Genomic DNA, 24,817 nt, shown 5'->3' with positions numbered 1-24,817 from the left:
TCAGTCTGTTCTGGGGTTTGCTCTGCAGGTCCCCACTTAACCTTCAGAAAATAAGAATGTTCTTCCAACCCCTAGTACTATGGTAAGACTCAAGACCTCATGGGAAGAATAAGACTTGAATAACTTTATCTACTCACAACATCCATTAAAAGGAAACTGAAGTTGGGGTCAGATAAAAAGCAGAATAGGTATAGTGACATATGCCTGTAACCCCAGCCACTCAGGAGGCTGAGACAGGAAGATTTTGGGTTCAAGACCAACTTCAGTAATTTGGTGAGACCCTCAGCCACTTAGAGAGATATTGTCCTAGAATTTAAAAAAATAATAATAATTTTAAAAGGCTGAGACATAGGGGCTGGGGTTGTGGCTCAGTGGTAGAGCACTTGCCTAGCATGTGTGAGGCACTGGGTTTGATTCTCAGTACCACATATAAATAAATAAATAAAATAAAGGTCTATCAACATCTTTAAAAAAAATAAGGCTGGGATGTAGCTCAGTGGTAAAGTGCCCCCTTAGTTCAAAAAAAAAAAAAAAAAAAACATAGAATCCCTGTGGTTAGATCTGAGCTCTCTCACTGAAAAAGCAAGAGACTGCTCAGCCACTCAGAGCCTGTTGGTTGCCAATGTATCACATATGTCCCCATATGACCCCTCAGAAGTTGGGTTCTCAGAGTCATGAGAACCCAAAGGTTTTGGGAGGTTAACTTGTTCAAAATCACAGTTCATAAGTGGGACACTGCAAATAAAACTTAGACCTATTGGTTTGCAGCATGCACACTTCTCAGCCGAGTGCTGCCATCTCGAAATTGAGAGATTTAATCTGTGAGCCCTGCGTCCTCATTTATAAACATGGGAAGGGTGGCTAATAGAATTTAGACAATTGAATGCGATTATGTTGGTTAAAAGATAATCTGGCATACTAGCGTGCACGAGGCCCTGGGTTTGATCCCTAAACAATAAATAAATGACCTGGCATGGTATCTGGTATATAGTAAGCACTCAATAAATGCTTTCTGTTTATTTCTCTTTTTAGGGCAGATCAATATTAAAACTCAGGGCTTGGGAGCCCTGGAGCTCCTAAAGGCTTTAAGAAACCCAAGGGCCGCGCATCGCTGCTGGAGGTGCAGGGAAGAAGGGCTGGGAGAGAGGGCTGGGCTCCCGGCGCCAGAGCAGCGGTTCCAGCTGCGCGCCCCTCGCTCCGCCGCCTCTTCTGGGCTCCGCGACTTCCCGCCCCGCCCCGCCCCGCCCCTCCCGGGAGCTGGGTCCGGAGTGCCTGGTGGGCTGATTCCGGAGCGTGGAAGGGAGCACGGAGCACCGAGGCGGCGGCGGCGGCGTGAGGCGGGGAGGGGGGAGTCTCCTCGCTGCTCCCCAAGTCGGCGCGGAGCCGCCTCGGGCCGGGCTGAGGGCTGCGCGGCGGCGGCGGGGCCCGGCCAGGATGCGAGGCTCCCGGGACCGCGCCGGGAGGGGCGGGCGGCGGCGGGCAGCTGGCAGGAGCTGTCCGCGGTGCTGAAGCGGCGGCAGCGTCAGGACGCGGGGCCAGGAGCCCTTCTGGGAGCTGTACCGCGGCCGCGAGGCGGGGGCGCCGTCGCTCGCCGGCCGATGCCAGGTCCCCGAGCCCCGCGGAGGAGGCGGGACAGTCCGCAGCCGGACAGGTAAGGGGCCGTCTGGGGGCGCAGAGCTGGACGCAGAACCTGGAGTGAGCTGGGAGGGCAGTGGGAGCCCTCTCAAGGATGGAGCTCTGATTCCTTGCTGGCCTCACCTTGCGCTCTTCCAGAGCTTGTGCCATGTCCCTCTCAACCTCTCACCCCATAGTCTGGGGCCACTAGGAGGGGTATGAGGCACCAGAACTATGACAGGCACCTGGGCATCCTGAACCCACATCACCTGGCCTTGACCTAGACCTCCAAACAGCTCTGGGACACCCTGCCCACTGGTTACCAAATCACTGATAAGAGTCTCCCAGAATCCATGGTACCCCAGTACCTTCCACAGTCCTGCCAACATTAGCCAAATCTGAGCTGTCTTCACTAAACCACCCTCTCCTCCTACCTAAGCCTGGTTATCAGGGTCACTGCGGAAGCTGCAGTTCCCTCTGCTCTGAGATTTATTTGCCCTGGAAATGGCCCTTGGTCAAGGGAAGGGTCCACCCCCTCAGGAATGATTAACACATTTACCCAGCTAGAAAGGAGGTACCAGGAGATGCCTCAGTCTTCTCTGGTGGCCCTCTTCATTCTCATGAAAGAAGGCCAGTTTTGCATCATACTGTTTGGTGCATGAGGACAAAGAAGGGGAAACCTAGGTCCTGTTTCCTATTGTGTGCCTGAATGCTGATGACCCTAGATAGAGCCTCCATTTGGAGTTCTCTCTCTTTCTGGCAAGAGTGTATTGAATGAGCTCATTCAGGCCTGCAAAGTGTTTCCAGTTCCTCAGAGCAGAGTACCAAGAGTAGCAGAATATAGCGATCAGAGGAAGACTTGGCTAATGGCTGCGGCTGACCACACTTTGTAGGGCTTCATCCCCATCCTCTACCCTAGCACAACTTCCATACCCCAGTGGTAGAAAGAGCCCTAGAATAGGAGTCTCTGGCTGAGCATTTAGCAGCTTTGGTCAGTTATCCTTGCTCTCTGACCTTTTTCCTCACCCCTAAGGTGGGAATAAGAACTCTGAGGTTCTGTTCACCTTAGGGAACTGCCTTGGGACTCAGTGAAACAGTGCACCTTATCAGAGGTACAAGCTTCTCACTTGTGCATCTCCAGACCAGTGTGAGCCACTCTTCCCACTCTCTAGCCAGGCCTGCTGGCAGTGACCTGAGCATTATCACCCTTACCCTCTCTACTCCCAGCCCAGCCATGACTCCCTTTGTCCTTGTCCTCCCTGGAGTTTCAGAATCAGCAAAGTCCAATTCATAAGTCTTAAAGAGATTAAAAGGTTTCCTTCTCTCTCCCTCCTCCTCCTCCATCATCACCTATAGAAGATAATATAGGGTGAGAGTCTGACTCATGGGTTTTTATTTTTTTTAATTTTTTTCCAAGAATCACAGATCTAGGGAAACAGCTCCTTGAAGGCAGGGATTGTGTTGTTTTCATCTCTTTGCTTTCCTCCCCACCCCTTCCCCCACAGCACCTGGAAGATAGTAAGGACTCAGTAATTGGGTAGAAAATAAGGGAAATGAAATAGGAAAATGTATCAGAACAAAAGCATTTGACTGGGAATCAGGAACCTAGCGTTCTGGTCCCAGATCTGTCAGTGTCTCAGGCAGGTCCCTTCCCTTTTGTGAGCTTCAGTTTTCTCATCTGTAAAAGAAGAGGGCTAAAGCAGATAGATGAGCTTTAAGATCCAGGCCCTAAAATTCTGTGGGGCTCTCTGCAGTTTTCCTGAACCCCAAAACCCCTCAGTTCTCCTTGAATACAGCACACCGGTTTCTTAACCTGGTTTGGAGACAGAGTTAATGGCCTTTCAGTGACAAACTGGATTTTATGAATGGAGTAGAAAGGAGCATTAGGAACCAGAAAATATATGTGTTTTTTTTTTTTAAGATCCTTCTCTTCCTTATTTCCTTCTGAAAGTCATGAGTGTCTATAGAGTGGCTAAGTTGTTAAGACCTCTACCTCCAAGCCAGGAGGCCAAAAGCCACCACCACCATTAATAACCTTTGTGAGTAGCCATAGGCCAGGGACCTGACCTTTGGCATCTCTTCCCAGGGACCCTGGCTGGCTGGGATCTCCCTTGTTGAAGACTGAAGGAGGGGACAGTTAGGAAAAATCTGTTCCTACAGCGAGGTTCCTTTTTATATATAAAAACAAAATGAGCTTCTCTGACAATAATTTCCCTCAACTATGGCAGGCCCAGCCAGTGCTCAGAAAAACCTTAGCTAATTGGCACTTGGGTAGAGCTGAGTAAGCCATGCCAGTGACCTCCCTGACTTACTCTGTGAGTGCCCAGCCAGGGTGGGGAAGCAGCCCCCCTTCTTCACATCAGTGTTTTCTGGCTCCCAGCTGTTGGTGCAGCACTGGCAAGAATCAGCTCTCTGGAGTTAATGGACAGTCACTAACCCTCATAACAAAGTGACGGCAGCAGCAGCAGCGACAGCGAACACAGAGAGGGGCTTTATTTTCTGCAGGACTGGTCTGTGAGAGAGCTGTCCTGATAAGGGTCTGAGCACAATATGCTACCCCTCCATCTGCAGCTGGCTGGTGTCCACCCTACCCCCACAGCAGTCAGGGTTTAGACCATCTCTGGTCACCCAGGCAGATAACATCAGGCTTCTCTTCCAAGCAGGGAGAACTACCCATTGCCTATTGCCTGTATCTCCCCCCTGCCCTCTCCTTGCTAAGGCTCTCAGTCTGGCCCTTCTGCAAGGCCTCAAAGGAAAGAAAGGAGTCAACCATAGCATATTTTTAAGCGATCTTGGTTATTTGGGGCATGGGTTGGAAGAACTGAAGAAGAAGAAAAATAAATGCAACATGGGGATTAAGAAACAGAGAGTGCAGTTCTAGTTCTCCAGTACCACGAAAGAAAGAAAGAAAGAAAGAAAGAAAGAAAGAAAGAAAGAAAGAAAGAAAGAAAGAAAGAAAGAAAGAAAGAAAGAAAGAAAAGAGAGAGAGAGAAAGGAGGAAGGAAGGAGTGTGAATGTGGAGATGTAGCTCAGTAATGGAGCACTTGCCCAGCATGCATGAAGACCTCGATTCAATCCCCAGTACCAAAAAATAAAATAAAGAAATGGAGTGTGCATGTGTGTGTTCATGTACAAGTATGAGGGGTTGAAACATTGAAATACACACATACAAGTCCCTTCCCCTGCAAAACACGGGCAAAATGGCAGAAGCAGAGAATACCTGGAGATGCGCCCATTATGAATCACCTTTAGTGCAATTCATCTATGGCTCTTAGAGGAACGTTGAGCCCAAAGTATAACACCTCAGGGAGAAAGACCCAGAATGAACAGCCTTCACTTGAGGGAGAAGAAACTTCGAAGTTCTCAAAATTTTCTGCATTTTCTAATCCTCTTTCCCCTCTCAGAGGCTCAGTTGGCATCCTATCTGGGCCAAGGTCCCTCTGCTGCAAGCTGGGGGACAATGAAGACTGGTTCTCATTCCTGTTCTTTGTATCAAGTCTTCTTTTTTCCTTTTCTCCTCTTTTACTTTCTCTTCTCCCTCTTCCCTGCAGCTGCCACTCCTACTCCCTGCCGCCCCCAAAGCAAACGAAGCAGGAAAGAGGGCCTGATGCTCTACCTCTCCATTAGGTGTGTTATCTTCCATCATTAAATGTGCTGTTTGCTTCTAAGTGGTTCAGAATGAGCTGCTTCGGTGGAGAGACAGGTTGTTTCAGCAAGAATAAAGATTTGATTTCCACCTGAAAATGGGCTAATTTGAGTAGTAAAGCCACCATTCCAATCCTCCCAGCGATTTTCACCCTCATCAGCCAAAACCCATCCCCCAGGCTGGTGAAGATGCTTTGAGGGAGAAGCCAGTGTGGCCCATGGGAGCCCAGGGTGGCGGGGTGGGGCAGGGGCAATAGAAAAGAGGACAGATTGATTCTCCCCAGAAGATAGCAACTAAGACACCTCCCGTGGAAACAGAAAGATTCCAGTTGTTTTATCCATTTTTCTTGGATTCCTCCCGAGCCCTCTCCTTTCTGGTCTCCTTCTCGGCTCTGCTGTTCTTTCCTCTCACCAAAGGTCCTTCAATGATTCTCAAAACTCTCTCCAGTCCTGATCATTACCCAGGGCTTTAATTCCATTTCTACCAGAATATCCTAAAGGCACTTGCAAAGCAAACTCATTCACTTCTCCCCACCCTGTTTCTTAATGTGTGTGCTCATTTCTCCAGCTTGGTATTTGGCAGGTCTTCTCAGTCTAAATCTAAATATTCTTTTTTTTCCCTTAAGCCCAAGAAATTCTTTGGGCTTCTTTAATTATTTTTAAATTTAATTTTAAATGGACAAATAATGATTGTGTATATTTATGGTGTGCAATGTGATACTTCTTAAATTATTATTTTTCTTCTCTATTCTTTTTCGGAAGTTGTGGGGACTGAACCCAGGGCATCATACACTAGGCAAGCACTCCACCCATAGAGCCGCATCCTCAGCACCCTCTTCCCCTCTCTCTGTTGTGAATTTCTAAAAGTCCTCAGATAGATGTTAGATCTCCTGGGAGTCTCTTCCATGTCTCTTAACTTTCTTTTTTTTTAAAATTTATTCTTAAGTTTTAGGTGGACACAATATCTTTATTTTACATTTATGTGGTGCTGAGGCTTGAACCCAGTGCCTGGTGCATGCTAGGCGAGCACTCTACCACTGCGCCACAACCCCAGTCCGTCTCTTAACTTTCTATCATATGTTTTATATGTTCTGTTTTACTAATATGTTTACTTTATATGTTCCATTTATTAAAAATTTTACAAGTTCTTCTCTTACACTAAAAGATTACTGTTGAACTGCATCCATTCTATTGTCCAATCTCTTCAGTGAGTTTTTGAAAAATTAGACAATTATTTCCAATTTTGAAAACTTTTCCTGTTTGTGGATTGCCCCTTTTTCATAGGACCCTGTTCATATTTTATAGGTAAAATGTTCTCATGTCTCTCTGAGGATATGAATTCAAAAAAGTTTTTCCAAAATTCCTTCCTTTTTAAATACTTCCTATCACTTGAATAATCTGGGAATTTTATTGAATTGCTTGTTCTATTTTTTTTAATGAAATGCTTCTCTTTTATTTTCATATATTTTTTTAAATTTTTTTTAGTTATACATTGACATGACACAATATCTTTATTTTGTTTATTTATTTTTATGTGGTGCTGAGGATCGAACCCAGGGTCTCTCACATGTGAGGCGAGCACTCTACCACTGAGCCACAACCCCAGCCCCCATGTATTTGTTTTTCATGATTCTTTTCTGCCTATTTATACTTATGAATGGGGGAAGATGTTGACTAGAATAGGCAGCTGGTATGGATTTCCTTTGAGGTTAGGTAAGTTTATTTCCTCAATAGGTCAATTCCTTGAATGGGAATTGTCCTGTAGTGTTTGGGGACTGTAGATTTAGCCACACTCACTTCTTCATCAAGGATTCTTATTTGTGCTTCTTCTTTTCTTTCTTTCTTTTTTCTTTTAAGTATTGGAAATTGAACCCAGGGGTACTACTGAGCGACATCATCCCTTCTTATTTTAAGACAGGGTCTTACTAAGTTGCCCAGGCTGGCCTCAGATTTCTGATCCTCCTGTCTGAGGCTCCTGAGTTGCTGGGATTACTGGCGTGTGCCACCACACTCTGTTCTCATGTGCTCTTCATCTCTTAGGAACCTCTCAGTATTTCTGGCCCAATGATATCATTCTTTTTTCCAGTTTTGTTCTGATTTCATTCTTTTAAAAATACGCATCCCATCATTTTAATGAAAATTAAGAAAGAAAATAGGTGGTCTTTGTGCTCAGGCTGCCCTCTTGAACCAGCAGCCTCCCCCTAGTTCTTTCTGTCCTAGTTGGTCACATCACCTTCTATTTGATTGACAAAACCAGGAACCTGGGGATCTTTCTTTCTTTCTTTCTTTTTTTTTTTTTTTTTGAGAGAGAGAGAGAGAGAGAGAATTTTTAATATGTATTTTTTAGTTTTTGGTGGATACAACATCTTTGTTTGTATGTGGTGCTGAGGATCGAACCTGGGCGGCACGCATGCCAGGCGAGCGCGCTGCCGCTTGAGCCACATCCCCAGCCCCTGGGTATCTTTCTTGTTAACAAAAGAAAGATCCTCTCTCTCACTCATTTCTAGTTAACAAAAAACTCCTGTCCATCTAGCCTCCTAACCACTTCTCAGATATGACTCTTCTCCATCCTTCTGCCAAAGAGCTGTTCAGTCCCCCCCACTCTCTCTGTCCCCACTTAATTGTACATATTAATGGGGTTCAGTGTGCTATTTTAACACATACATGCAGTGTGTACTGGTCAAATCAGGGTAATTAGCATTTCTCTCTGCTTATCATTTGATTTTTGGAGCATTTGAGCTCTTCTGTTCTAGACTGTCATAAAATGTATAATAGGTTATTATGAACTCTAGCCACCCTACTGAGCTGTGGAATACAAGAACATATCCTTCTTCCTGGCCATTCTGATGCCCATTGTCCAACCTCCTTTTATGCACCCTTCCCCGTAACCCTTCCTGACTCCAATAATCACTATTCTACATGCAGGTCAATTTTTTTTTTTAGCTTCCATATATAAGAAAGAATATGAGGTATTTGTCTTTCTGTGTTTGGCTTATTTCACTTAATAGACTGTCTTCCAGTCTCGTCCATTTTGCTGCAAATGACAGGATTTCATTCTTTTTTATGGCTGAAAATATTCCACTTTGTATATAGACCATATTTTCTCTATCCATTCATGCAGTGATAGGCAACTAGGTTGATTCCATATCTTAGCTATTGTGACTATTTTCAAAACCATATTAGTCTCTCTTTGGTTTTTGTTTGTTTTGTTTTGTTTGATTTTTGTTTTCTGTGGTACTGGGGATTGAACCCGGGGGCAGGGGGAGGTGCTCTACCACTGAGCCATATCCCCAGCTCCTTTTTATTTTATTTATTTTGAGACAGGATCTCACTAAGTTGCCCAGGCTGGCTTCGAATTTGTGATTCTCCTGCCTCAGCCTCCCAAGTCTCTGGGATTACAGGTGTGGGTCAGCTACAGTCGTCTCCTAACAGGACCCCTAGCCTCCATTCTCACTCTCCTCTCACTCAATCCTTTCTATCCACCAGGGCCAACCAGAGTGCTCTGTCTGAAATACAGGCAGGACCAGGACTGTGTCACTTCCTGGCTATGCCCATCATTGGCTCCCCACTGACCACAGGGCACAGCTTCTCTGTGCATGGGAAGCCTTTCCACCTTGCCTGCCTCTGTCCCTCAATACACACCATCCTGGCATCCCCTCCCGCCCACTGCCTGTGCCTTTGTTGGTGAAGTTTCCTCTGCTGGAAGAGCCCCTTTCCCATTGTCTCACTTAAATTACTGCTCTTGGACTTTCAAGACTCATTTCAGATATCTCCTGCTCTGGGAAGCTCTTCCCAGTTCCCACCATCCACTAACACCCCAGGTCAGGAGTCCCTTGTGCTCTATGTGCTGGCAGCATAACTTCTCATTCTATGGAACCTTCATGTTGCTAGTCAGTATTTCCCACCCCTGCTAACTTCTTGTCTGTCTTCCCAAGAACTGACCTGAAATAACTGCTCAAGAAATGTTTTCTGTGCAATACCAACATCCCCCTGGCAGATCAGATGTGCTCCATGCATCCCAGATCCTGGAAAGTACTTTTTTTTTTTTTTTTTTTGGTACGAGGGATTGAACCCAGAGGTGCTTAACCACTGAGCCACATTCCCCAGACCTTTTTATTTATTTTTAATTTTGAGACAGAGTCTCACTAAGTTGCTTAGGGTTTTGCTACGTTGTTGAGGCTGGCTTTGGACTCATGATCCTCATCTCAGCCTCCTGAGCCACTGAGATTACTATACCACACCCGACTGGAAAGTACTTTCTTACCAGGGAACCCCAGTATACCTAGCTCACTCACTCACTAATCACCCCATTCATTCAGGAGATCAGCTGTTTATTGAGTGCCTACTATATACCAGACAAGGAGATTCAGGGATGAGCAAGACATACACTGTCCCCACCCCTCTGGATCTCACAATCTGGTGAGAGAGAAAGACACTAATCAACGAATCACACATATATAAATAGAGCCTGTGATAAGCACTTTTAGGAGGAAGAGCATGGAGAGCAGATATCCAGGGAATCAAAATCTAAACCGAGACTGTAGGAACAGCCTCCCTGAGAAAGTGACCTTTGAGCTGAGAGCGAAAGCATGCTGCTGTGAGTGGAGCTTCCAAGAAACACGGCCGTGAAGTGAAGGAAAGAGGGACAGGAGCTGAAGGGGGCCAGGGCACAGGGGATGGACATTTCAGTTGTCTGCTGCTGCCTCAACTACCCCAAACCTAGTGGCTTAAGCATTTTATCCTACCTCGTGACTTTGATGGGTCGGAAACGCAGGGAAGGGCCAGCCGTGTGATGGCTCCCCTGCATGTGGCCTTGACAGAGCTCACCTGGTGACAGACAGGCTGGTGTGGAGAGCCTGGGATGGCTTCACTCAATGTCTGGCATCTTGGGGAGGGCGAGGAGGCTGGGCTCAGTGGGTTCCACAGAGCAGAGCCTCTTCTCACACATGGCCTCTCTGGCATGGTGGCCTCAGAGTATTCCAGCTACCTACAGGACAGCTCCAGGTTCCAAGAGTGTGCCAGAAAGCAAGGTGAAAGACACGTGACCTTTTATAACCCAGCCTCAGATGTCGCATAGCAGCACTTTTGCTGGCTCTGTGGCTGAAGGAGTCACAAGCCCTCCCAGACTAGAAAAGAGGGGCGTAGACCCTGGCCTCTCCATGGGAGGGGTGTCAGCATATTTGCAGCCAAGATTTTACAATCACCACGATTTCATTTTTTTAAGTGAGGAAGACCACAGTATGTTCAAGTGCTGTTAGGAAAGGTGAGCAGTCAGGAGCCTTTGGGGACAGAAGAGAGAAAAAGGATCATCAGTTGTGTTAGGTTTGGTGATGAGGCCAACAATGCTAAGTCCCCGGCTTCCCCTGACTCTGCCAGCCTCGCCCCCATCCCCACACCAGAGGATGCTCTCCTTGGCTGTCAGATGCAGCAAGCTGTAGCTAGAAACTCCACCCTGGCCTGCTAGCTCTCTCACTTATAGCCAGAAATCAAATCCAGCCCTAAGTCTTCTGTAAACAGCGACCACACTCCAGCACCTCACAGTTTGCATAACAGTTTGTATATCATTGGGCTAGGAGATGGTCTAGCACCTATTCTTAAAGATTTTGCCTTTTCCTTAGGTTTTAACTATTTATATTTAATCTCCTGCCTCAGTAGGAAGTTCTAGCTTTTATTTTTCAGATTGATTGCAGTCTCTCCTGTTGCACTGAGTGACTGACAGCAGATGACAGTTCAGTATCCCCACAATGGTTCTGTATTTATTTGAATCCAAACCTTCCAGGGGTTATCTAGGCAGCCACCCCTGGGCTGCTAAATCACCCCAAATCTCTTAATCTTTTCTTAAAGCTCCCATTTCTCATTCTCTTCACCAAGGACTCTCATTTTAACCCATTCAAAACCAACTCCTCGACATTTTCACCACGGGCCTACACCATTTATTATGAACTTCCACAGAGCTACACCTGGCAGGTTTAGTAAATGAAAGCCCAGGCTTTGGACTCCATCAAGTCTGAGTTCAGCATGGTCCCTGCTGCTTTGTAATCGTGGGCAAGCTCTTTAACCTTTTTTTTTTTTAAGTTGTAGATGGACACAATACTTTTATTTTTATGTAGTGCTAAGGATAGAACCCAGTGCCTCACATTCTAGGCAAGCATTCTACCACTGAGCTACAACCCCAGCTCCTATTTCCTTAAGCTTTAGTTTTCTTGGGAAGTAACCAGGCACAGTGGCACACACTCATAATCCCACCGATCTAGGAGGCTGAGGCAGAAGGTTTGCCAATTCAGGGTCAGCCTTAGCAATTTAGCAAGACTCTCTCTGGAATAGATAGATAGATAGATAGATAGATAGATAGATAGATAGATAGATAGATAGATAGATAGGACTGGGGATATAGCTCAGTGGTAAAGTGCTCCTGGGTTCCATACCTAGTACCTCACACACACACACACATACACACACACACACACACACACACACAAAAGCAAGTAATGATAATTAGCTTCATTAGTTGTCAAGTTTTGAGATATTTGGAATACCTTGCTCAGGTAAGGAGGATGCAGTCAATTGTAGCTGTCATCAGGTCTTAGGGTTCTGGTAAATGTTGGCCCCATCCTGAGGATATGACCCAACACCTGGCCACACATCACACTGTCCTCTTAGCCTCTCCTCCCAAGCATGTCAGAGCCCACCATGTGGTGCACACAAAAACAGAAAAAGCAACCTCCTCCAGGCCTCAGCACTGCCTCTGATCCTGGAGAAATTGATACTGTCCTGGCTAGCCCAGGGGTTCTCCCTGCACCGTGCTGCAGTTTAATGGATAAACACGTCCACTGATCAGACTGACCTGGATGAATGGGACTCTGCCACTCTCAAGCTGCATGAACTTAGAAAACCTATTAACCTCTCTGAGGCTGTTTTCCCACATGGGAGAAAAGGTGGTTAAATAAGATAATGCAACCGAAGCACTTGGCACAGTGTTCAGAACAAAGAAAGCACTCAATACATGGTAGCTGACACGTGTGTGAGGCACTGGGACGAAATGACTCTAGGGTCGGATTTCCAGAGTTCATGTCCAGCTCCCCACTCAAAATCTGTGTGCCTGTGGGCACACTAGCAACTTGCTTGTGCCTGAGTGTCTTCATCTTCAATACAAAGGCAATGGTGGCATGTACTTCTTAGAGCTACTATAAGGGTTAATGAGATAATATGTAGCATTTAGAACAGAGTAGGAACTTAGTAAGTATGGAGTGTTATTATTACGTTGTGTCATTATGGAGTGTTATTATTCCATCTTTTGTCAATCCTTTTGTATTTTAATGTTTCAGGTACAGTGTTTCTATGCAGCTTCCAGCTGGATTTTGTTGTTGTTGTTGTTGTTTTTAAATCCAGTCTGTATCTTTTTAAAATTTTTATATTTACTCTTATATAAATACTTTACATCAATGTATATAAAAATTAAATTTAAATTTTTAAAACTTTGAGGTACAATACACACATGATAATTCACTGCTTTTAAGCATACAGTTCAGTGTGGTTTGTGAAACACATACAGTCACTTGACTGCCACTATAATCAAGATATGGAACTGTTATGTCACTCCAAAAAGTCCTCAGGCCCCTTTTTAGTCAATGTCCTCCCACTGTCTCTGGGCCCTTTGCTACCACTGATCGGCTTTCTACAGTACTCACCTTTCCTAGAATTTCATACAAATTCACTAAAACACTCTATGACTGTCTTCATGGCAATTTTACTCCATTCACATTCTAAGTAATTGCTGATGTAGTTGGGTGTGAGTCTAATAACTATTTTTTTTTCTATTTGTCTTACCTGTTCATTTTCCTTTTACTATCTCTCCTTACCTCCTTTTGGATTGAGTATTTTTATCATTTTATGTTTGCATCAACTAACTTTTGGTTATACATTCTTTTACTCTTCTTTCAATGATGATTAGAGCCATGCTCTTTTCCTTCTTCTCCTTCTTTCTCTTCTTCTTTTTTTGTACTGGGGGTTGAACCCAGGGGTTCTCTATGACTGAGTTACATCCTCCGTCCTTTATATTTTTTGTTTTGAGGCAGGGTTTCACTAAATTGCCTATATTGGCCTCAAACTTGTGATCCTCCTGCCTTAGCCTCCCCAATCTCTAGGATTATAGTTGTACTGCCACACCTGGCAGAGGAATGGTTCTTAAGTGGTCACTGGATTACCTGTATCAATATTACCAGGAAACTTGTCAGAAATGGAAATTCTCAGGCCCTTTCCCAGAATCATTAACAGTAAGGAAGAAATCCAGCAATTCAGGTTTAATAACTCCTCAGGAGCTGGACACAGTGGTGCATGCCTATAATCCCAGAGACCCTAGCTGTGGGAGGCCATCCTCGCCCGTGATTTGAGTTACCTCCCTGGCTGGGTGAGAGGCGCTTAGACACAGCTGTGACAGAGCTTTCCCCACCCTTCTCCAGGTCCAAGGGCTTGTCTGTGCAGAGGCATGTCTGGCCACTGCCCCGAAGAACCAATCGTCGCCCCTGACTTTGGGATGTTGCCCCCCTTAATCTTCATTGGATGGGATTTTCCCCAGAATTTCTTGTTCCCCAATAAAAGTCCACTCCCTGGTGTGTTCTCTCTCTCACTAGCCTCCTCAGTAAACCTCGCTACTACATTCAGTGGCTTGAGGCTGGAGCTGGGAGGAGCCGTCCTGGAGCTGTTTTAAAAGGTAATTAGAGTCTTGTCTCTTTAATTTAAAACTCCCTAGCAGTTTCTCAGGATTCGAACCTTCTTCATGAAGCCAGTGCAGGTCGTGGGCTAAAACCTAGCAGCTCAAGAGGCTGAGGCAGGAGGACTGCAAGTTTGAGGCCAGCATCAGCAACTTGGTGAAATCCTAAATAACTTAGTGAAACCCTGTCTCAAAATTTTAAAAAATAAATAAATAAAAATGAAAAGGGCTGGGGATGTAGCTCAATGGTAAAATGACCCTGAATTCAATCCCCAGTAGGAAACACACACACACACACACACACACACACACACCACACACCACTCTGGCTTCCAGCAGATAGCTAGGCTAGGTGCAGATCACACTTTGCAATTAGGGGTAGCTGATTCCAAGCCTGGCTTCACTCCTTGGGAGAGATGGTTTGTCTCTTGTTTACTCCTACTTCTAAGGCCATAGCTCTTGGTCCCAATTGAAAACCCAGGGTGTTTACTGGGGCGCTCCTTCCTGGACTCCAATTTTTATCCCCAGCTCCTGATGCTGCTAGACAGCTGCCTCATGAACCAGCCCCTTGTAAATCAGGAAAGGCCTCAGGAAAAGCCTGGAGTCAATATCAGGTTCACCTCTCCAGGCCTCTCGTTCCTCTGAGATCTTGGCATTTTGGCCCCTTGAGTTCTTGCTCCCTTGGTGATTCTTCCAGTGCCTTTGTATTTCTCCTCTGCTCTCCCAGCTGTTGTTGGCAGTTAGTCTGCCGCAGCTGGAAGAGGAAGCCCCCAGCCTATTGTTATGTTCCCACTAGAATTACAGAGTCAAATGAGCAGTGAGAGCAGTGTGGTGCCTCACACATGGTAAAAAGCTCCATAAGTGTAAGTTATTGTTCTTCTCCCAGTAGAATCCCAGGGCACTATTGAGCTGAGTTGTCAATCATCAGCCCTCCTAACTTTCATATCTACATTTTCTGGATGTGCAAACCAAGGTTACACTGCATGGCTGGACTCCAGTGCAGACACACTCCAGGAGATCCCTGGACAGTTTCCTAGCCCTGGTCTGGCAGATGGAATTGTGCCCTCCAACCCCAAATCAGGAAGTGAAAAACCTTAGATCTGAGAGCCCAGCTAAATTCTCAGCCCATTCCTGTAATCCCAGCGACTCAGAAAGCTGAGGCAGGAGGATGGAAATTTCAAGTCCAGCCTCAGCAGCTTAGCAAGACTCTATCTCAAAATAAAAATAAAAATAAAGGGGCTGGGGATACAGCTCAGTGTATAGCACCCCTAGCTTCAATCTCTACTACCACAGCAGGGTACCATGAGGGGGAAGACAGCCCAGAGGCTGTGGATTCACAGAGCAATCTTCTCTCTCTTCAACATCTGGAGGGACCCAGATCTACAGCCCCAACTGTAGAATTTGGAGAAATATTCTTAGCTTCAGAACCCAGACCTCTAATGCCTTTCTTCTGGAACAGAATATACACACCTGGAGGCACATCTACCTGGAGGTCTATAAGCAACCACAACAATATCTGGGAAGCACACACAGCCCACCTGAGAACAGGCAGCAGAGGTGGTGATAATTGCTCTGCCTTGAATGCTGGTACTTCGCTCCAGGGGACAGGAAGAGGCAGACCCCAGGGATAGGACTGGGTTCAACCCTAGCCAGGCCAAGAGCAGAGAAGGATGCTCTAGAGACCTATTGCAATTTCCTTCTGGGCAGGTCTCAGAGCTGGGTCCCTGAATCTGACAGTAACTCTAACATGACCCTTGTAGTTTACTGGAGGCACATGAGCTGATCTGTGGCTGTGCTGTGAGAGGTGCTGCAGCCACTAACTTGTGTCACTTTGTAAGAGTATGGGTGTAGATGAGCATGTGGGACATGGAGCAGGCTTTAATACTGTGCTTAGCCACCAAACACAGAAGGATTACATGCACATACCATTTTCTTTTCTTCCTTCTCACTGAATGTGCAAGGAGCATTTTCTCATGTCATTACTCCTTGTAAACCTGTTCAGAGGCCTTGTTCCACAATATTGTGTAGCATAATTTATTTAACTTGTTTCCAGTTGTTAGACATTCAAGCTGCTTCCCTTTTTTTCATATGCAAAAGCAGGATACACGCTGGGAACAGTGGTACATGCCTGTAGTCTCAGGCCTGCAGACACTGAGGCAGGAAGATTGCAAGTTCAAGGCCAGTCTCAGCAATTTAGGGAGACCCTGCCACAAAATAACATAAAAGTTCTCAAGAAAGGAAGAAGGAAGGATGGGGCATCTTTCTGTTTTTTCCGTAGGGATTGAACTCAGGGGGCACTTGGCCACTGAACCATGTCCCCAGCCCTATTTTGTATCTTATTTAGAGACAGGGTCTCACTGAGTTGCTTAGTGCCTCACTTTTTCCTGAGGCTGGCTTCAAACTTGCAATCCTCCTGCCTTGGTCTCCTGAGCCACTAGGATTACAGGTGTGTGTCACCATGCCTGGCACACTTTTTATATTTTATTTAGAGATAGAGTCTTGCTGAATTGGTCAGGGCCTCACTAAGTTGCTAAGGCTGACCTTGAATTCATGATCCTCCTGCCTCAGCCTCCGAGTCACTGGGATTACAGGTGTGCATGCTCAGCAGGATCATGCATCTTCATGCACAAAGTGCCTCCGGGCCCCATCAGAGTGCCAGGCTGGGGGACCCTGGGGGCTCTAGGCCCAGGTGGCATACATTAAGACCAGTTGGAGGAGAAGTTTAGAGGCCTCTGGGAGCCAGATCTTAGACTCCCAGAGTGTAAGGAGATGGGCAGGAGAGGGAAGGACTGGGACTCAAGCAGCACAGGGGGACTGAAAGCCTGGAGGTGTGGCAGGGCTCTGCACCCATCTGAGAGTAGAGGTCTCGCTTTTTCCCTTGCCTCCCCCAACCCGCCCAAGGGCGACAGTGGGAGCCATGACGACCCTGAATCTCTCTGGGTTCTGAATGTGCTCATCCATTCCTGACTCTTAAGTGGAAGCCACAGGTGGGGATTCACTTCTGTGGGGCTCTGAGGTCATGGGACCTTGGAATGTTACTGCCACAGTTGACCTCAGTGACCACTTCCTCCAATCCCTTATGGAAGAGACTCAAAGGTTTGAGGGACCAGGGCTGAGGTTGTGGCTCACTGGTGGAAAACTTGCCTAGCACATGTGAGGCACTGGGTTCAATCCTCAACACTGCATAAAAATAAAGAAAGAAAATAAAGGCATTGTGTCCATCTACAACTAAAAAAAAAAACAAGATTGAGGGACCAGTCATCCCAGTGGCTCAGGAAACTGAGGCAGGAGAGTCACAAGTTCAAAGCCAGCCTCAGCAACTTAGCAAGGCCCTCAGCCACTTAGCAAACTAAAAAATTAAAATAAAAAAGAGCTGGGGATGTGGCTCAGTGGTTAAGTGCCCTTGAGTTCAATTCCTGGTACTAAAAAAAAAAAAAACAGCCAATTGCAGGCAGACCAGGAATGGAACCCCTGTGTACCTGGCACCTAACCATGAGCCCTAAGGTCACATGCTCTTCAATTCTACCCCTGTGGGTCACATATGCTTGGAGGAGGAAGCGCACTGCAGTGCTCAGAAGATGACTTTGACCTACTGGGAATCTGCCCAGAGGAACCTGGCATAAGCCTAAGTCATGAGCCTTGGCCAGGAACACCTCTGGTCCAGGCCTGCAGAAAGAGGCTCTCTCTGCTGGAGTCCAAGGGGATCCTTGCATTTTGGACCCCTAAAGGGGAAAGGAGAGGCCTTGTATCTGTGAACCCTATCAGCAGTGACCCAAGGGTCTAGGGGTGTAGTACAATCGTAGAGCACTTACCTAGGACGCTTGAGGATCTGGGTTCAATCCCTAGCACCATAAAAGGACCCAAGAAGAAGAAGAAGTAAACAGCGCCCTGAGCCTGCACACCCCATCCCTGCAGATGGGGAGGCTTTTGCCACAGCTGGGTAACAGTCACGTGAAACTCACAGGCGGTTAACACGTCAGCAGGGCCCCCAGGCATGCGGCAGCCCAGCTTCTCCAGCACCATCTGCGCCCTCAACATGAGGATTCAGGTCCTTGGGCCACATCTCCTTCTCTGCGCTCCTCTGTGATTCTTCCTCAAACGTTCTTAGAATTCCTCATGGAGATTCAGAGCTCAGGGCCATGGGCAGCCTCTTCTTGCTTCACCCCTCCTTTGTGACAGGTCAGCCAGGGGAGCCCGGCACCCCATGGACATGCCCTAGTCTTCTGGCCCCCTCTCCTCCCTTCACTCCCCTCTTTGTCCCCACTATCTAGGCATTATTTCTGGAGCAGCTCTCAGTCTTCAGATTCCTTATGAACCAGTTTTATAGAATCCAGCCACTTCTCTGGGCAAACCATTTGCTAGAGTTTACTGGTACTTTTTAATTTGTTTGTTTGTGTATTTATTGGTGCCAGAGATTGAACCCAGGGGCACTTAACTACTGAGTCATATCCTCACCCCACCTTTTTTTTTTTTTTTTTTTTACTTGTGATCCTCCTACCTCAGCCTCCCAAATTCCTGGGATTGCAGGAGACCTGCTTGTCAGTGCATTCTTGATAGGGGCTGGGATTTGGGAGGGGGGCCAGATAAAATTATCTCTGGAGCAGAACTCCCTTCTTTCCTTTTAGCATTAGTGAAGTGGCTGCCAGGAGACCAGAAAAGGCCCTGGTGGGTGAAGCCCCGGCACAAGCACAACAGCCTCTGTCACTAACCTACATCACACTGTCACCTCAGCCATTTCTTGCCTGTAATCCCAGTTACTCAGGAGAGTACTCAGGAAGTTAAGGCAAGTTCAAGGCCAGCCTAGGCAATTTTGTGAGACCCTGTCTCAAAATTTAAAAAAAATTTAAAAGGGCTAAGAATATACATACATATATACATACATACACACACACACACACACACACACACACACACACACACACACACACACTCGTACACAAAGACAACCTGGTGGGGTGGACAGGGATTATCATGCAAACTTTACAGATGAAGAATCTCAGAGGGGACTGGCAAATTCACCCAAGCCATCAGGGCCAGGACTAAATTCCTATCTTCAGATAGAAGTCCAGGGCAGGCCACTGTCCAATCACCCTCCAGCATCGTGAGGGACCCAGAGAAGAGCAAGAGGTCCCTGAGGCCACCTGGCCTGCTCCTCCCCTCTCTCCAGCCCTCACGTCCACCTGCCCCACCCCAGAATGCCTGGGTCTGTGGTAGACACACTTGAGGGCTGCTTTCCCTCTTTAAGCCAGCCTAGCACCTACCATGAGCCCAGGTAAGGGTAAGGAGGGCAGGCAGCCTGGAGTAATCTACACTTCCTGCTGGATGTATAGGTCCAGAGCTCCGCAATCAGGAGGCCCTACCTTTAATCCTGCAGGCACTTCCCAAAGCTAAAATTTGCCTTAGAGGGGAGATTAACTTCAGCTGCAACCCCCTTGGGACTATACTCTGGGGGAAGCATCCTCCTCTAGGAAGACCTAACAGCTCTGAGCATGGATCATGTGCCAAACTAAGTGTGATGCCTCTGACCCCAGAACAAATCCTTCCTCAACCCCAACTCCTCCCTGCCACCAAGTCCTTCCAATATCTCCCAAGGCCATCAAAATCGCCTTTTCTCCATCTCCACCACCACTGAATCCCTTATGGCTTATCTGAAGCCTTAAGGAAAGCCTCCTAATACTGTCAGGTCAGCCATCTCCAACCCACTCTACATAGAGAGCCATGGGGAAGCCTTCAGGAAATAAATGTCATCCCTGCTGAGAACCCAGCAGCACCCTTAGACCTCAGCAGAGCTGCATAGCCTGAGCCCCAAGCCCCATATCCTGCCTCCCCCTGTACCCTGAGCCACACTAGCCTTCTCCCGGGTTCTCATCCCAATCATCCTTTGTCCAGTCAAAGAGTCTCTGCCTATGTTCTTCCCTCCGCATGGAATATGTTCCAACACAATGTCTAAGATAATCAATGTAAAAAGAGGAAAGAATCATTTCGCTCATGGTTTCAGAGGCTTCCATCCATGATCTATTGGCCCCTTTGCTTTGAGCCTGTGGCGAGGCAGCACATCATGGTGGGGAGCACATGGTAGAGCAAGCTGCTCATCTTATGGTGTCCAGGAAGCAGAAAGGAGAGAGAGGGAGAGACTGGCATCCCACAGTCTCCTCAAGGGCATGCCCCCAATGACCTAAAGTGTCCCACTAAGCCCCACCTCTTAAAGGTTTCTACCACTTTCCAAAAAAGCAGAGCTGAGGACTAAGCCTTAACACACGGGCCTTTGGGAGACATTTCAGATCCAAATTCTAGCACCGTCCCATTCACCCTGTTAGCCTGCACTCCTCCAGAACCCAGCTCCAAGCCTTTCCTGCATCTCTGTTGGTTCTGTCCAGTTTGAACACCCACCTGCCGGTCTTCTCATTTAGAATAGAGATGATATTTTACAGCTGTCTTCTGCACCTGCCGCTAAGCTCCATGGAGACAAAGTGGGCATCCTTCCTTTCCCCTGCTCCTCTCCTTTCTCACCACTGTATCCCCAGCAGCTGATACAACATCTGGTTGGTGCTCAATAAATATGTGTTTAGAGGATAAATGAGTGAATCAACTCTCTGAGGTGAGTATGCTGTTATCCCCACTTCACAGACACAGAAACTGAGGCTCTGGGAGTAGCCAGCTCAAGGTTCCATAACTGACAAGTGGCAAGATAGGGGAGAGGCAAGTCAGAAGGCACAGCGCGCATTCGGAGCCACTTCAAGTCCTGCATGAGGTGCCTCGGCCTCAGTGTCTGTCTATCTTGCTCTCCCAACAGGCTCTGCGAGGGCTGTGAGGCTGGCCCGGTGTCCCCTGCCTGGCAATTGCCCGCAGAACTATGGAGAGCCTGAGTGAACTACAGAACCCGCTGCTGCCTGGGAGCCCCGCCCGCCTCCGCAGCCCCGCCCACCTCCGCAGCCCTTATCCCTACGCAGAGGCCCCGCCCAGCTGGTCCTACCAGGAGAAGCTCTACTCCTATCTCCTGGGTGGTGCTGGCCCTGCTCACACCCACCAACTCCTGGACCCAGGGTCCCTGCAGCTGGCTGTGGAGGCCTGGTATCGGCCCAGCTGCCTCTTGGGAAGGGACAAGGTCAAGGAGCCCTGGGCAGGCAGCTGTGAGACGAGCTTCACAGAGGCCAAGGAGCCCCAGGCAGGGCCCACAGAGCAGTGCACGGAACCTGGCCAAGCTGAAGAGGATGTCACTATCCATACTGTGTCCTACGGGGTTCAAGAGGAGCTGCAGGGCCAGGAGGACAGCCAGGAGGAGGAGGAGGTGAGCAGATGTGTTTAAGATGCAGACTCCCAGGAGCAGAGGCAGATTGAACAGGCTTGGACGATGGCCCAGGAATCTGTTTGCCACCAAAGGAAAGGTTCTTCTGACCCAGGTGCAGCCCACACTTTGAAAAACACTAGCTTAGCTGGGCACCGTGGCACACACCTGTAATCCCAGTGACTCAGGAGGCTGAGGCAGGAGGATGGTAAGTTTAAGGCCAGCCTCAGCAACTTATCAAGACCATGTGTCAAATAAAAAGTAAAAAGAGTTGGGAATGTAGTGCAGTGCAAAGGTAACCCTGGATTTCATCCCCAATACTGAGAGAGAGAGAGAGAGAGAGAGAGAAACATTAGCTTGTGTTGAATATTTATTAAGACAAGTGATAAATGACAACTACTTATCACTCAAAAACAACATTATTATTTTGGTGGATGATTGTCTAAATCTCTTTTTATTCACATGGGTTTTTTCCCTCTTCACCTTTCCCCCAAAGAGATCTTTCTATACATAGTTTCATAGCCTGGTTTTTCAATATTGCTCCATATAATTTAATATTTTCCACAAGGTGTTTTTTAAAGTTGTGTGGTCTTCCTTATGACTTCTTCTATCATTTATTAACTCAATCTCCTGGTCACTGGGCATTGAGAGTGTTTCTCATCTTTCACACAATTGCTATGCTATGATGAACATCCCTGGATATAGAGACTTGCATTTTCCTGGAGATAAATTCCCAAGAGTAGATTCAGGTCTGTCAAGGCTTTTGGTAGAGCTGCAAGACCAACCTACACTCCCTGTCGCTCCACATCATTGCCCTGGATAGTATTTTTTTTATTTCTTTCGAACCCTTGCCAGTCTGACAGGGCTGGGGTGACCCCACTGTTCCACAGAGTGAGGCAACCTCCACAGAGAGTGAAAGTGAAGACAACTTCCTCACGCTGCCTCCCAGGGACCACCTGGGTCTTACTCTCTTCTCCATGCTCTGCTGCTTTTGGCCACTGGGCATCGCTGCCTTCTATTTCTCCCAGGGGGTAAGTACACCTGGGGCCCAGGGCTGCTTCTCTGGCCACCTTTCCCCACTGGAGGGCTTGACATCTTCATCTGCAGAATGGGGTCCTGGTGGGCTGGACTGTTTTGTGGGTGTGAGGCTTCTCCCTTACATCAGCACGTCTCTCTCCCTAGACCACCAAGGCCATCTCCAAAGGGGACTTCCGCCTGGCCAGCACCACCTCCCGCCGGGCCCTTTTCCTGGCCACACTCTCCATCGCAGTGGGGGCTGGCCTCTATGTGGCTGTGGTGGTAGCTCTGGCAGCTTACATGTCCCAGAATGGCCATGGCTAGTGGCCAGTAGAACCTGCATCCTGGTTCCCCTGGTCTACCTGAGGAAGCCATGGGGCTTGGGGCTGCAGACCACGGAGAGTCCTGGCCCCCAGAACCATGAACGTGGCGTGCAGAGCTCAACCTTCACTTCTTCTCACCCATTGCTCCCAGCCTTGGAGCAGGCCAGGACTACTGACAGGAAGCAGAATCAGGGCTGTCCACCCTGCCTACAGAGGCCCAGCCCAGCCCATTCTGCTCATTCTCCATAGGGTCTCCCACCCTGCAGGCAGCCCACTAGCTACTCACCAGCTTCCCCACAGAGAAAGAGCAGGAGGTTCCAGGGAAGGAAAGGGGTTGCCAGGGGACAGGAGTCCTGACCTAGTCCTTTTAGCCCATTGGGATCTTCACCTGGAGACAGCTTGAGCAGCTTCTCCCAAGTCTACTCTCTGGCCCCACGATGCCCCAACCCAGTCAGTCAGGAAGGAAAAACATGGAGACGAGGTGCACTGTTTGTCTGGGAACTGTTTGTCTCCCCTGTGAGCAAGTAAGACACTAGACCCTGGATAGAGAAGGGAGTCTCAGCATGTAAACTCTGAACCAAGGGCAGGACCCTGGAGCTGCAAGAACAAAAGGCGAATGCAAAGGCAGAAAGACCTAGGGCCCTGAAACACTGCTGGACCTCACGGGCCTCCCCCCGTGCCCCAGTTCCCCACTCCCACTATCCTTTCTGGGCTTTGCCTGGGGGGGTCCGAAGCTGCTGTCCTCCCAGGGAGACTAAGAGAACATGCCCTGAGCCCAGCCACAGGGCACAGAGCCCTAGGTCCAGCCTGCAGGAAAGATGGCAAGGAAAGGGGGGATGAGTCTAGAGGAGAGGAGGGTCCCAGGAGAGGGGAGTGCTGAGGAGCCAGCCGAACTCAGGAGGATCTTTCCAGAGGAAGGGTCCTCTGATCAAGGTCCAGAAAGATGAGTAGAGTCCTCCTAAGGGAATTGTTTCCATATAACTCCTTGTCTTGGTGGGCAGGGCTGTGGCAAGGGCCCCCCTGGGGTTTCCAAGCTATTTAGATGCTGCCTGAAACATTCAGGCTGGAGCCAAATGGCAGCCATTTCTGAGTACTCTGCCAACATGAGGAGCAAGGTTGAGCTGCTCTCTCAAAGACCAGTCATGTTTTCTCATCTCTGAATGCTGGGGGTTTAGTGGTTGGGCCCCTGGCCAGGCTAGGGGCATTGTCACTGATATGTCAGGGTTGCTCTTGACACCTGCCTCCCACCCCCACCCATCAGGTAGACAGGCAGGCAGCACCTCGGGAAGGCAGGCCCCTGGGGTCTCCAGTTACAAGATGATTGCTGCAAGATTTGGGGAATGTGGTTATTCCTGTGCCCCGTCCAGAGCTCAGATGGGGCCATGGCTCTACCCCCCACCAATCCTTGTCCCACATCTTCCCTTACATTATGCATCACCCAGCCCTCTAATCCCTGCAACACTGGCAGTTTTAATCCCCCTTATTGTATTTATTTATCCTGAAATAAACTTTTCTGTAACATCTGGTGCCCTCTGGGCCTCTTACTGTCCTCGCCTGTGGCCACCATGCCCGAATCCCATGTTCCTCCAGTATTGACCTCCATCATCATCTCTGCTGCTTCTGACCTCCAGCAGCCTCTGGAGAGGACAAGCCCAATTTGGGCTCCCGGGGGAGGGGTGACCAGAGGCCCTGCCAGCCCAGGATGTACTCCTCTGGATGTAGGCAAATGGTCTGGATAGGTAAGACAAGGCAGGATCTATGCCTGGAGAAAAATCCCTCATAGACTCAAGAGCCTCAGAGATCACTTGAAGGAATGTGAGCTGTAAAGGTCCACAGAATTGCCTGGAGCTGCCAAGGGTGGACATAGGGTGTAGGGAGCCAACGGCCCCTTTCCCCTGCTGTCTATTCTTGTGCTCCCCATATCTTCCATCCCAGGAGCTGTTCCTGCTGCAGGTGGTTAGGAAGCTATCTCTACCTGCCTCAGGCTCTAGCCTCAGCAGCAAAACCCCAACATCTTCTTAGACCTGGACCACCTTGCTCCTGCCTGGGTCAGCAGAGGAGCTGGCCTGGCCTTTAGACCACTGAGTATGGGAGACCTGGGCAGGTAGATTATGCACACCAGGCACTCTGTGTGCACCTACTTGCACAGCTCTGCACTTCTTCACACTCACACACATATGCATGTGCACACGTGCATGCACACCATCTGGGTTGGGTGTCCCT

At 48.1% G+C, this 24,817-nt stretch overlaps 1 protein-coding gene and 1 non-coding gene across 3 annotated transcripts; one reads left to right on the top strand and one right to left on the bottom strand.

Annotated features, from left to right (window-relative positions):
* Positions 1-1,248: 1,248 nt before the first annotated feature.
* Positions 1,249-24,115, top strand: Syndig1l (synapse differentiation inducing 1 like). 2 transcript variants are annotated; one of them, XM_021723772.3, is made up of 5 exons: positions 1,249-1,651; positions 13,890-13,969; positions 20,763-21,257; positions 22,145-22,285; positions 22,437-24,115. In XM_021723772.3, the coding sequence occupies exons 3-5, from the start codon at positions 20,823-20,825 to the stop codon at positions 22,593-22,595; spliced, it is 735 nt and encodes a 244-aa protein (XP_021579447.2). In that variant the 5' UTR covers positions 1,249-1,651; positions 13,890-13,969; positions 20,763-20,822; the 3' UTR covers positions 22,596-24,115. The 2 variants fall into 2 exon arrangements, with proteins under 2 accessions (XP_021579447.2, XP_005321290.2); XM_005321233.4 differs by lacking the exon at positions 13,890-13,969 and having other exon boundaries at positions 1,250-1,651.
* On the bottom strand, positions 6,792-6,864 carry Trnav-cac (transfer RNA valine (anticodon CAC)). Its single transcript has one exon. It is a non-coding gene; the product is annotated as a tRNA-Val (tRNA).
* Positions 24,116-24,817: the final 702 nt, after the last annotated feature.

The sequence above is a fragment of the Ictidomys tridecemlineatus genome, chromosome 5 (assembly GCF_052094955.1).
Source record: "Ictidomys tridecemlineatus isolate mIctTri1 chromosome 5, mIctTri1.hap1, whole genome shotgun sequence".
Taxonomy (NCBI): domain Eukaryota; kingdom Metazoa; phylum Chordata; class Mammalia; order Rodentia; family Sciuridae; genus Ictidomys; species Ictidomys tridecemlineatus.
This window is presented reverse-complemented; position numbering and strand designations above follow the sequence as displayed.